Source organism: Hemitrygon akajei, chromosome 10 (genome assembly GCF_048418815.1).
Source record: "Hemitrygon akajei chromosome 10, sHemAka1.3, whole genome shotgun sequence".
In the NCBI taxonomy this organism is placed as follows: domain Eukaryota; kingdom Metazoa; phylum Chordata; class Chondrichthyes; order Myliobatiformes; family Dasyatidae; genus Hemitrygon; species Hemitrygon akajei.
The window spans coordinates 40,188,741-40,203,163 of NC_133133.1; the positions used below are offsets into that span (position 1 = coordinate 40,188,741).

Consider the following 14,423-nt stretch of genomic DNA (forward strand, 5'->3'; position numbering starts at 1 on the left):
GTTATGGGGAAAAAGCAAGTAGATGGAGCTGAGATTACGGACAGATCGGCCATGATCTTATTGAATGGTGGGACAGGCTCGATGGACCGGATGGCCTATTCCTGCTCTTATTTCTTTATGTTCTTAGGTTTTCATTTCTTCCTTTCTAAATTGTTAGTATTCTCTCTGTACTTTAAATCCCACTGCTTGAAGAATCATGAATACCAAAACTAAGACAGCCATCGTGTACATTAAGTTAATCTGAGAAATACCCTCTAGTTTCTACTCTTACAAATTTCGATATATGTATGGTGGAGAGCATCCTGACTGGTGGTGTCAGAGCCCAGCATGGAGGCTCCAATGCACGGGATCGCAAGAGGTTGAACAAGGTTGTAGACACTGCCAGTTCTATCACAGTCACAACTGTTCCCAAGGGAAGAAACATCATTAGGGGCCCTCACTATCTAGGACATGCCGTTTCTCATTGCTACCATTGGGGAGGAGGTGCAGGAGCTTGAAGACCCACACCCAATAATTTAGAAGCAGCTTCTTTCCCTCTGCCATTAAATTTTCAAAGTGTCAATGAATCAATGAATGCAACCTTGCTCTAGATCCCTTTTCACTGTCTTGTTATTTCACTTTGGCTTTGCACTGTACTGCTGCTACAAAGCAACAAATTTCAAAGAACAAAAAAAAACTCATCATATGTCAGTGGTAATAAATCTGCTTCTGCCGCTGAATATTGCCTCATTTTAAGTAGTTTCTTGCTATGTAGATTGTTAATTGTTCTTCATGCCACCTGTAGAATTCTGTAATGCTTCTTTCATTCATTCAGCACAAGGTTGAAATAACTGTTCAACATCACCACCATTCCTATTACTCCTATGCTGATGGTCAACTTTGCCTGGAATGGGCCCCTTGAGTCTCTTCTACCAAATGGTCAGATTTTGAATATACTATACTCCATTACTGTTACCCAATAAAAATCTCTTGTATCTTCAAAAAACAGCAATCTGTTTTCTAATTTTCAATTCATGCTGAGTTAACAGGTTTTCTGGGGTGGGGGGAGGAATTCTCGATTTCCGATACTATTTGCATAAAGAGAGGCCTTCTGATTTCATTCTTAAAAGTAGATGGCATCTTTTAATTATTCATTCCTTCTTGGTAGGTGGGCATTGTCCTTGAGAATTTGATGATGAACTACAGCCTTGGAGCACTGGAATCCCTGGAGAAAGGTACTGTCTCAGTGCTTATTAGTAAGGGTTTTGACCCAGTGATGATCAAAAGCAATGATACATATTCAGTAAGATGGGAAACTGGATGGTGCACCCTCCCTAGCGTGGTAACATGGGCTTGGGAATTGGCGTTGATGGCATTTTGGGATTAGGGTGCTGATAAAGTGAATCGCACTGTAGGTGGTACGCTTACCTCTGTAAGTGTAGCCAGTCTCACAGAAGTCAACTACTTCATAGTTGCTTCGAAAGTTGTCCTCTGCAGAATCCTAACCTTTGGTCAGTACCCGTAATGGCAGTGCTTATGTGGCTGGAGGGCAGAACGTTGGCTAACTTCCCCTCCCCTCATGCTGGTGAAGGTTGAACCTCTGGTTGGAGATGGCTTATTTAAAATTATCATGTTCCTATCACTCTCCCTTCCCCCGCCCCCCCCCCCCCATCAAAGGAAATGTTTTTCTTTATCAGTTTCTGTGTTTACCCTAAAATATCTCGGGGTTTAGGGTAGAGCGCTCAATGTGACACGAAATGCGTCAGTTTCCGTCAGGATGAGTGTGTCAGAGTGATACAGAAAGTTAACTTGTCCGTCGGGGAATTGGGAATAGAGCCAAATGTGTTGCAAACGCATGACGGGTACTGGGAAAAGAGGGAACATAAATGCGTGAGGGCTGCATTTCCCCAGGCTCTGGGCTTATTTGGTTTTACCTGAAATATTAATCGAACCTCCGCTCACAATGTTTAAATGTTTATATCTATGTATATCCGCGCCCTGTACTCAGTAATGATATATTTTTTCGTCTTTTTGAAAACTCTTCCATTTATTGATAGATAACGGGGCTTGTTTGTCTATGCTGTGTACCTATTGAAAATGCAGTCTTGCAACGGAGCCTGGGCTCGTACGGACATGCGCAGTGCGATGAGAAGCGCTGCTTGCCATGGGTCCGATGCTGCGGAGTAGGAGGAGGCTGCCGGGGTTGTACATGGTGCTGATGTTGCAGTGATTTCATCAGCTTTCGCCCAGAGCTGCAACCTGCTCACGGCGCCTTGGGGGCCCCTGCATCAAAGCCACCCCCGGGATCAGTTCGGCAGCCGCTTCCACCCAGCCCGGTTCGGCCTGATCGCCATTATATCGCTCCGTAATTTAAAGCGGTGCCTTTGCGGCTTCCAGAGCGAAGCAAGGACGCTGGCGGCGTCGCAAGTAATCCCAGAGTAAGCTCTTCGCCGCGTCTCATTTCGTCCTCTACTTAAAAGCAAAATACTGCGTTTTTGTGGATCTCGTTTACAATCTGTTTCCCCCCCCCCCATCGATTGATTTATTATTTTTAAAAATCGCCTGGAAAATCCGCGCTTGGTTTGGCAAAGTGTTGGTTGCAATAGGATTTGCAACAAGACCCGCTGTCTGCTGTAGGCGGCTCTTTTACCGTCTCCCCCACCGACTGTGTGGGAAGCCATGGCAGCGACCTTGGAAGGCACAAGGCGCCATTCTTTGGAGCGTGGGACCCTCGCCAGGATTTAACCAGCGCCGGCGTGGGTGCACGGGCACGGGTTCCTGTCGCCACTTGTCGCAACCGAAGTGGCCCGTGCAAAACACTTAAATGCAATTCCTCCTTTTGTCTGAATCTCGCTGAACCGGTCTCCATCCTCCATGATTCTGACAGCTCGCCATTGCTTGAATGTCTTTCTCCTGGTCGATACTGAGGAAGGTTTAAAGATGGAGTAACATCATTGGTGTAACAGAGCGAGAGAGAGAGAGAGAGAGAGAGAGAGAGCAGCAAATACATCACCCCAATAAACAACATCCATTTCAGAGGATCCTATCTGGGCTGAGGCAAAGTGCCAGTACAAAGAAGGACATTCGCCTGGCGATGTGAGGAGGCTGAGGGGGGTCCGGATTGATTCGTGGACTGAAACATACTTTTGTGCCTGCGAGTTCTGTGTTAAGCACTGCTCATGATGATCTGCTCGTAAAGAATAGAAATTGGCCCAGTTCTTACTACCACGACAGCGTCACTGCAGAGCCAGATCTCTGGTTTTGTGTGTTAGGTTTACCGTTGCTGTGAGACTAACCTCCCTGACTTGAGTGTACCAGCGATTACAGTCTACTTGCATCTTCTTGGGTTGAATTAGTTATCACTTTGACCAGAGGTAATCCCGGTATCAGTGAAGATGGAGGCTATTTGGGTGTACCAGTTCAGGCTGATAGTCATTGGGGACTCCACGGTGGGAAAATCGTGCCTGATCCGTCGTTTCACTGAGGGCCGCTTTGCCCAAGTGTCGGACCCCACAGTTGGGGTCGATTTCTTCTCAAGGTTGGTGGAAATCGAGCCAGGAAAGCGGATTAAGCTTCAGATTTGGGATACAGCTGGCCAGGAGAGATTCAGGTAAGTGTAAACATCTAAGTTAGCGTATAATTCTGTGTAGAGGAAATCAATATGGTTGGCAAGACTTTATTGTTTTGCCTTGTTCCGTTGTTTTATGCTTTACAATTGCTGGCAGTAAACACTTGGTGCACAAGCCTCTTTGGTGTGATATCATGATTTCCATTCCCATGATGCCATTAACAAGGGCTGCTCTCTACAGATCAAAGTTTCCATTCACTAGGTCACTGAAGTCACACTTTAGAACTGCGGGCTTCACTCCCTTTTGTCTGAGGGATCCCAACAGATACTGACACGTCACCAAATCCCTCCAAATATTGACGTTAGCAGCATCCCTTACAAATATTGAAACATTCCCAGCATCCTCTGCAAAATATTCCCAGTATCCCCCACAAATATTGACCCTTTACTAACATTTCCAGACTTATTTATCCCAACTTATCACAAAGCAATTGTTGCTCATGTTGCAAAAGATATTCTGTGTTAGGATATAGTGACAGAAATAATTTAAGCTAACAAAAGTGTTACGGAAAGAATATAAAATTTGTGTGAGTGTGTGTGTGTGTGTGTGTTTGAGTGTGTGTGAGTGTTGTGTGTGTGTTGTGAGTGAGTGTGTGGTGTGTGAGAGTATTGTGAGTATGTGTGTGTTGTGTGTGAGTGAGTGAATATGTGAGTTGAGTGTGTGAGAGAGTGTGTGTGTGTGTGTGATGTGTGTGTGATGTGTATGTGAGTGTGTGTGATGTGTGTGGTGTACCTGGCTCCAGATACGATAAATCCGATGATCTTGTGGAGCTCAAGAGTGGAGGTCTCAGTTTTTTAAAAACTAGTTTTGTAAAATGTGTTACTTGAATATTTTAGGTTGCACACTTTTTTGGATGTTGAGTACAGTCCACCATTTTTATTCATAATGTCATATAAGGGAAAATTACACACAAAATGTCTGCTGCTGGCTATCTCTAAATATTAAAGCTGGTAACTGAGGCATTATAGTAAATGGACACCCAATACTGTATACCTTTGTAAAGGAATAATTGATTCTGAACATGCTGATGATTTTGTGGCTAATACAGATAATTAAGTAGTGTGTGGAACGTGATGGTGGTGAGTGACCTGCCTGCAGCCTGGCACTCACAGAATCATGTTGGTCTTCACTGTAAGGTTTTGAGTACAGGAGCAAGGATGAATTTCTACATTTATACTGGGCCTACAGCAGGAATGTTGTGTGCAATTTTGGTGTCTGTACCTAATAAAGTAAGGTTTTAGTCAGCTCATTCCTTGATTGGCCCGACTGTTATATGAAGACAGATTGGGCTACAAGCAGGAATCACTACTTCAGTTCCATGTGGGATAGACATTTAGGATCAAGATGAGGAGTTGTTCTAAGAGTGGCGAACCTCTGGAATTCTCTACCAGAGAAATCAAATTGCAAGGAAGTTTTAAGGAGATAAATCAATAGATGGATTTTTAGACAAAAATGCCCTCTCAGGACATGGGGGAAGAGGAGGGATATGAGATGATAGTAAATGGCTGAGCAGACTCAAGGAGTTAAATAGACTTGCTTCTATTTTTGTATGTTTCTAAAATGATAGATTAAATTCTACATAAAGACCTGGGCATCAGCAAAAGCAATATGATGTGATGAGCACGATGACAGCAGCTAAACATTCCAGGGTTATCTGATAAAGCCTCATATTGAACCACAAAAAGAATTTTGTGGACTCTAACACAGATGTTGGTTGGTGAAAGAGGTTTAAAGGAGTGTCCTAAAGGAGAAGAGAGTGTCATAGCAGTTAGCATAGTGCTATTACAGCGCACGTGATCTGGGTTCAATTCCTGCCACTGTCTGTAAGAAGCTTGCATGTTCTCCCCCTGACTGCATGGGCTTCCTCCAAATGCTCCAGTTTCCTTCAACAATCCAAGGATGTACGGTTTAGTAGGTTAATTAGTCACATTGGTGTGATTGGGCAGCATGGGTTCATTGGGCAGAAGGGCCTGCTCCCGAGCTGTATCTCTATAAAAAGGGAGCAGAGGTTTGTCATTAGAATTCCCAAGCTTAAGCTTAGCAGTTGGTAGAAAAATTGAGAGGTCAGACTTGGAGGAGTTTACTGAGATACTGCAGCACATTACAGAGATGTTGATCTGCTGTTGAGTACTCTCTGTTCCGACAGTAGTACCTGCTACGTGACAATCCTACTGTACTTCAGTTTGAGATCATCCATTTTTCCCTAAAGTGTCATGCTCTTCTTGCCATTCTGCATGGGGGCCATTCTCTGGTGTGTGCTGGTGAGTGCTCCTGTTTCGGGATCTGATAAACAAAGCTGACATCTGAATTTCTTATTAAGAATAAAAATCTGAATCAGTTGTACGTTGCACAGTTTATGAACACAACAGCATGATTTGTAACCTACATCCAAAGTCTTGATGCAGGGAATGCTACTCTTCAGATGAATTTGATGAAAAATATTAAATGAATTATTCTTATCATATCCAGATAGCTTGTGAAAATGTACATACAGATTTGTTTAGGCTGGGTTTTCAATAGAAGCCCGTATTTCTGACATTATTAATCCGTTTAATATTTTATTGGAGTTGATCGTCCTCTTTTATTTACTAGAACATGCCAAAAATATCTCTATATACTCCACTGCAGAATTAAAATCCCTAAGGTATAGTACTGTAATATTCAAAGTACAAACAAAATAAGATCTACTTGGCAGAAGAAAGACATCCTTCCAGTTGGATTAAAGCCACATTTGATAGGTAGTGAGCTGTACTTTGTTGCACTCTGTCTCTGTGAGAGAAGTAAGTTGTTTGGGCTGGCTGGTAGTGTAGTGGCATTAGTATGGAGCTCGAGGAGGATAGTCCTGAGTTCAAATCTGGCCAGGGTCCCAAACTGGGCAGCAGCATTATCTGTGCGGAAGAAAGGCCTACTTACGTATCTTGCCAAGAAAACCCTGTGGACAACTACACTATCCATAGGGTCTCCATGAGTGGTCACCACGACGACAAGTTGACAACACTCAACAAAAACAAGTGTTGTTTAGGCCTATGTTAATGGAGAGATGGAATAAAGGTCATCAGCTCCCCCCCCTACCACCCCACCATCACCAACCCTGAATCATCAGCTTGTCAGAAATCAAACTAAAGAAGCCCTACGTTGAGCAAATTAGTACTTATTATGGGTTCCAAGAAGATGTTATCCATTGACCTATAAATAAATAAGCTTTCTTAAGCTTCTGCTGGCAGTTACAACAGTAATTGCTGGACAGTGAGTTAACGATCCCAACCACTGTGGAAGGAATTGCACATAAAAGGAAATTTAAATTTGAGGTATTGTATTGTTGGACTGGGAATTAGGGGTATTGGTGACCAGGCCTTGGTACAAGTTAGGATAAAGACATCATTATAAACCAAAGCTTGTGAAAGGAGGAAGATGATGAGTTAACTGGAAGACTAAGCAAACAAGAAGCATTTAGGCAGGTGGGACCTGGCAGTTTTGGTGATGGAAAGGATATGGACTGGAAAACTCATTTCAGGGTCAGATTGGAAGCTGTCATTGAAGAAGACATGCTGGTTCCACTTACGAAGAGAAGCTTGAGATGGGAAAGGTACAAGTGGATAGGGAATGGACTTTATAGCAGGAAAATTAATCCAAAATCAAAAACAAAACAATTGTCACTTGCCTGCAACAATATGGACTGTTGTACTTGTGTGACATGCACACAGCTTCAATGATTCAAACCCTTTATTAGCAATTAGCAAACGTACAGTTAAGCATTATTGAGCATTATCTCAGCAGTCAGCAAAAGATATGACCTCTGACAGTCCCAAGCTACAAACTGCAATGAAATAAGAATACCTAACTTATTCCCTTCGCTTTTACCATGCCTCCTCTCATGTGACTGGTTACCTTAATAAACATAGTAAATGCATGATGCACTATCAATAACTCCAAAAGACCGGAAGTAGAGTAAATACTGAAAGGCTTTTATTAGCAGTAAAACGGAGCACGTCCATGCCGGATGACTGCCCTGGACTGTGGGAGGAGCAGTGACACAATCACCTTTATCCAAGGGTCTGTGGGAGGAGCCACAGGAGCAGTCAGCAGAGGGGCGTGTCCAGACAGGTATACATAGTTTACCACAAGTACATGGGTCCTACAGACTCTGTGTTGGTGATAAATTCAATCATAATGTGATTGAATTCATGCTGCAGTTTGAGAGAGAGAAGCATAAGTCAGATGTACCAGTATCGCAGTGGAATAAAGGGAATTACAGAGACATGAGAAAGGAGCTTGCCCAGGTGGATTTTCAGGAGGATACTGGCTGGGATGATGGCAGCAGACAGGTGGCTGAAGTTTCTGGGCATAGTTCACAAGACGTGATACTAAAAGTTTTTTTCAGTTATATAAAGAATAAAAGGGAGATGAGTTGATATTGGACCACTGAAAAAATATGCTGGTGAGGTAGTAATGGGGGACAAAGAATTGGTGGGTGAGCTTAATAAGAACTTTGCATCAGTCTTCATTGTGGAAGACACTAGTAGTGTGCCCAAGGTCCATGAGTGTCCGGGAGCAGGAGTCAATGCCATGGCTATAATAAAGGAAAAACTGCTAGACAAATTGAAAGGTCTTAAGGTGGATAAGTCACCTTAACCAGATGGACTACATCCCAGAGTTCTGAAAGAAGTTGCTGAAAAGATATCAGATACAGTGGTTATGATGTTTCAAGAATGACTTGATTCTGGCATGGATCCGGAGGACTGTAAAATTGCAAATGTTACTCCACCCTTTAAGAAGAGGGGGAAGACAAAAGAAAGGAAACTATAGGGCAATAACCTCAGAGGTTGTGAAAGTGTTGGAGTCCATTATTAAGGATGAGGCTTTGGGATACTTGGAGACTAATGATAAAATAAGTCAGCATGGTTTTTGTAAAGGGAAATTTTTCCTGACAAATCTATTAAGAGTTCTTCGAGGAAGTAACAAGCCAGGTGGACAAAGAGCAGGCAGTGGGTGTCATTTACTTGATTTTCAGAAGGCATTTGATAAGTTGCCTCACATGAGGCTGCCTAACAAGATAAAATCCTATAGAGTTACAGGAAAGATACTGGCATGGATAGAGGAATGGCTGACAGGCAGGAGGCAGCGATTGGGAATAAAAACCTTTTCTGGTTGGCTGCCAGTGACTAGTGTTGTTCCTCAGGGGTCAGTATTGAGACCGCTACTTTTCACATTGTTTGTCAGTGTTTTAGATAATGGAATCGATGGCTTTGTGGCAAAGTTTGCTGATGATACGAAGATAGGTGGTGGGGTAGAAGATGCTGTGGAAGCAATGCAATTACAGAAGGACTTAGACAAATGGAAGAATGGACAAAAAAGTGGCAGGTAGAATACAGTGTTGGGAAATGTATGACAATTCTTTTGGTAAAAGGAACAATAATGCAGACTATTATCTAAATGGGGGAGAAAACTCAAACATCAGAGGTGCAGAGGGATTTGGGAGTCCTCGTGCAAGGCTCCCAGAAGGTTAATTTACAGGCTGAGTCTGTGGTAAAGAAGGCAAATACAAGGTTGACTTCGTTTCAAGGGGAATAGAATATAAAAACAAGGAGATGATGCTGAAGCTTTATAAGACACTAGTCTGGTCACATTTGGAGTATTGTCAACAGTTTTGGGCCCCATATTTCAGAAAGGATGAATTGTCATTGGAGAGAGTTCAGAAGAGGTTCACAAGGATGATTCCAGAAATGAAGGGGTTAACATATAAGGATCATTCGACAGCCTTTGGCCTGTACTCACTAGAATTTACAAGAATGTGGGGGGGATCTCATTGAAACCTACCGAATGTTGAAAGGACTAGATAAGGTGGATATAGAGTGGATGTTTCCTATTGTTTGAGTGTCTAGAACTAGATGGCACAACCTCAAAATTGAGGGGTGACCTTTTAGAACAGAGGTAAGGAGGAAATTTTTTTTGCCAGAGAGTAGTGAATTTCTGGAATGCTCTGCCACAGACAGCTGTGAAGACCAAAACCATAGGTATATTTAAAGGGAAAAGTGACAGTTTCATGATTGGTCAGGGCATCAAAGGATATGGCGAGAAGGCAGTATGGGGTTGAGTGGGATCCGGGATCAGCCATGATGGAATGGCACAGCAGACTCAATGGGCTGAATGACCTAATTCTGTTCCTATGTTTTATGGTCTAATGACCTTGCTAGTCTCAATATTTAATCGGGGGGAATGTATGTTCTTTCAAAACCAGATATTGGACAAACTGTGCATTATATCAGATGCGCTCAAGAAGTTAAGTGATAGTAAGGAAGAACTAAATAGGGTTAGCATAGTTTGAGAATTTGTTCTGTTTTTGGATCCTGCTGCCATAAGGTCATTTGCCGATGAGGATTAGAAAGAGGAAGGATATGTTAAGGGGGTTCGTGGTACTCCGTTAGTGAATTAGATCAAACCTAATCTACATATATCTAACACGTACTTTGATACCCTTAACCTAATGAATACTTGTATCAGTTTTGTATGTCTTATTGTACTTCTGATTTTTTACTATCCTTTCTGTGTAATTGTGCTTTGTGATTTTCCTTCTGAATGGCCCAGCAACAACTATGAGATCATGTTCCATTGTTCTTGACTCACCCCTTAGAGGAAATACCACCTCAGCAGCTACTATTTAAAATGACTTTTAACATTATAAATACCTTAATCAGACCACTTTCTATACTCTTTTACACAGGTTGACACACATGGCTTCAACAATATTGTCAGGATACCACACTAACTGGTGCAGTTTAGAAAGGAAAAGGCTATTATGAACTACAGCAATTTTACTGGCAGCAAATGTGGTTAGTGATTTTTTTTTTATAGGAATACAAGCCATGTTTATGTAATCCAAGCTTATAAATCATCCTGTAATTTTTATAAATAAGGTATGCAGGAGTTTGTACATCAAGCTATTTTTAGGTCAAAGCACAAGACCATGGGCAAATTGTCAGCAATTTTATGTGTTCCATGCTCCAGGCTATTGAGGCTTGAACAGTGATAACAAATCACATGCAAATTTATTGTTATCACTTGCACATAAATCTACTGCAGATTCCACCAATGTACAGATGCTACAGGGTTGCAGCCATGAAGAAGATCTTAACTAAAGGATTGAGGCTTGCTTCAGCCTTCACCGTTTGGGTCTCTATCAGAGAGGGTGAGGGGTGCATCTTTGCTCAAGTAGGTGCCTTCTTTACTCTAAGAAACAATACAAGGCAGAAAAGGGACAACAATCCTTATCTCACTTATCACCTTTCCCCTTCCTTAAATCCACACCCTCCATCATAGAAAAAATCTGAATGTATGCAATGACTTGGATCTTATTCGTAATACAGCATGTCTAGAAGTTATTCCATGGATCATGTCAAGAGTTAATCAACCCAGCGCTAAACCAAAATCACGTTGTAGTGCCCAAAACTGAATGCAGTATTCTAGATGCATCTGACCAAGCTGTATAAAATTTGAGTGACAGTTTTTTATTTTTGGTCTTAAAGATCCCTCAAAATAAAAGTTCATTTTTTCCAGTGGCTTTTTTGTTGCACCTTGAAGCTTTTTAATAGCTTCAGATGATATGCTTGAAGAGCTGAACTCAATTTTTTCCATTCTCTACAGTTCCGTTTCTTTCCCCATTTGATCTCTCAAAATTGAACTTTGTAAGCTGTAGGTTCGGCTACTCAGTTAATATGAGAAATATTCCCTTTCAACATAAATCAGTTTGACTTCCTATTTCCATTCTGATGTGTCTGCTGTTGGCCTCCTCTACTGCTATGATGAGGCCCAACGCAGGATGAAGGTGGAACACCTTGTATTCCATCTGGGTAGCCTTCAACCAGATGGCATAAACATATATTTCTATAACCTTTGGTAATTTCTTCCCTCTTCCTCCTAACTCCTTTCCTTCCACCCACTCTTCTTATTCTGGCTTCTACCCCCTTCATTTCCACTCTCGATGAAAGGTCTCCGTCTGAAACATCAGCTGTTTTTTTTCCCTCCATAGATGCTGCCTACTGAGTTCCTCCAACATCCTGTGTGTGTTTCTCAGTTCAATATTATACTATCTGCAAACTTGAATGCACTATTCTTGATTTGTCACCCTATATCATTATTAAAAGTTGGGGCTCTGAAACCATAGAAGAGATCGTTTTGGACTTTGGCAGAGTAATTTCCAATTATCCTATGATTAGGGATAGTTAGCATGGCTTTGTGAGGGGCAGGTCATGCCTCACTAGTCTGATTGACTTTTTCTAGCAAGTGACAAGACAAACTGATGAAGGTAGAGAGGTGTGTATGGATTTTAGTAAGCTTCCTCATACTAGGCTCATTCTGAAAGTCAGCAGGCATGGGATCCAGAGAAACTTGGCTATGTGAATTCAGAATTGGCTTGCCCACAGAAAGGCAGATGGTGGTAGTAGATGAGTGCATTCTTACTGGAGGTCGGTGACCAGTGGTGTTCCACAGGGATCTGTTCTTTCTCATCTTTATAAATGACTTAGATGATGGAAGGGGAGGGTGGCCTAGTCGGTTTGCAGAAGACCCAAAGGGCTGCTTGTGTTGTGGATGGTGTAGGATTTTGCCATAGGTTACAACAGGACCTTGATAGTGCTGGGCTTGAAATTCTGCCCTGTGTTCGTTTAGGAAGAGAGACAACCAACACCGGAATATTACAAAACTTGGGTTTATTGCAGAATCCATAACTGGTACAGCGAATCGACGGAGTCGCTGGAGAAGGCGCGTTCCGACTCCCCTTACAATCTGCTCTTATTTATATCCCTTTTTCCCCCCCAGCACAACCCCCCACTACATATTAGGTAATATCGGGCACTTGTGCCCATCTTATTGGCCCGCAGCCATATGCTCACGAGTTACCTGTTTCTTTTGTTTACTGAATCGCGTGACACTGTTAGTTTCGGTGTAGCGGGGTCCCCAGTTTCGCTCCCCCCTCCCTCTCATTACGTGAGCCACTCCTGACCTGTAATGGCAGTCTCGAATTAACCCTAACAATAGGATGCGGAGCTGGACTGAGAAGTGGCAGATGGAGTTCAATCCAGAAAAGTGTGAAGCAGTCCAATCATAAACAAGGGAAAATCTGCAGATGCTGGACATCCGAACAACACACACAAAATGCTGGAGGAAGTCAGCAGGCCGGGCAGCATCTATGGAAAAGAGTACAGTCGATGTTTTGGGCCAAAACCCTTCGGCAGGACCTGCTGAGTTCCTCCAGCAAAGTATGAAGTAATGCACTTTGGAAAGTTGAACTTGAAGGCAAAATATACATTTAATGGCAGGATTCTTGGCTGTGTGGGAAAACGGAGGGATTTTGGGTCCATATATCCCTCAAAGTTGCCATGCAAGTCGAAAGAATGGTTAAGAAGGCATTGTTGGACTTTATTAGTTAGGAGATTAAGTTAAAGAGCCATGATGTTATGCAACTCTATAGATCTCTGGTTAGATCATATGTAGAATATTGTGTTCAGTTCTGGTCACTTCATTGTAGGAAAGATGTAGAAGCTTTAGAGAGGATGCAGAGAAGATCTACCCTGGTGCTGCCTAGATTAGAGAGTATGTTTTAAAAGGAAAGATTGAACAAGTTAGGAATTTTTTTGTTGGATTGAAGGAAGATGAAAGGAGATTTGATAGAGGTCTTTAAGATGACAAGAGGCATAGATAAAGATGGACAACAATGTCTTCCCAGGGTTGCAGTGTCCAATATGAGAGGACATATTTTTAAGGTGACTGGAGGAAAGAACAGGGTGGATGTCAGGGGTAGTTTTTTTACACATAGAGTGGTAAGTGCATGGAACGTACTGCTGGGTGTGGTGGGAGAGGCAGATATATTAGGGACATTTAAGAGATGCTTAGATAGGCATATGGATGAAAGAAAAATGGAGGGCTATGTGGAAGGGAAAGGTAAGATTGAACTTGGAGTGGATAAAAGTAAGTCAATTCAACAACGTGGGCCAAAGTGCCTGTACTTTGCTGTACTGTTCTATGTTCGATCCCCTGTCTTACTTCCTATCTTTGTACGAATTCCTACATCAAAATGAAAAGGATTTAACATGCTGTAATTTTTACTAGTGACCTCATACAGAATGCCTTTTGGAAATCCATGCACAAGGCTTCTGTAGACGTGACACGATTAGTGAGCAATTAACAGAATTTGACTAGGTTACTCATACACAAGATATCCTGTACAAAGTGAGATTGGCTTGTATTTGCTCACCTGTTCAATCAGACAATCTCTGATGACAGGATCCACTATGTTTTCTACAACAGACAGCTCTACACTTAGTACATTTCAAATGCAATGTCAGAATTACAATGAGAGAGTGAGAAGATTAGAGCAGCACTTAAGCAATTTTCCTCTCAACTTCTATTAATCTCTGAATTGGGATGTATCAATAACTGGAGATTTACTACCTATTCTCTGTTTCATTATCTTGCTCTTTCTCAGGTATTTTATTCTTTTCTTCTTGTAGATTGCCAGATGGTTTTCTGTGTGGTTGGTAAATTCATTATCATGAAATATTAAAGCCTGGACTTTTGTTTTATATTCATTTTTTTCTTTTTGTAATTTATCTTTTTTATTGAAGTTCATCATCAAACAAACATTTCTTTTCTTTTTAAATCTTTTTATTAATTTTAAACAAACATAAATGAAACATGAATACAGAGAGATTGAAAGTACATAATTAATAGGTTAAGTATATATTCATATAGATGATAATCCATATATAATAACCTCCCAAACTCATAGTAATTACGAAAAAAGGGAGTAAATAAGAAGAA

At 41.8% G+C, this 14,423-nt stretch overlaps 1 protein-coding gene across 1 annotated transcript in view; it reads left to right on the forward strand.

Moving 5' to 3' along the window:
* Nucleotides 1-2,104: 2,104 nt before the first annotated feature.
* LOC140734306 (ras-related protein Rab-39B) overlaps nt 2,105-14,423 on the forward strand; it is a 30,957-nt gene continuing 18,638 nt past the window's right edge. Inside the window, exon 1 of the mRNA XM_073058091.1 lies at nt 2,105-3,589. Within this exon, the coding sequence (XP_072914192.1) occupies nt 3,375-3,589 (215 nt within the window). The 5' untranslated portion in view covers nt 2,105-3,374. The remainder of the gene's footprint in view (nt 3,590-14,423) is intronic.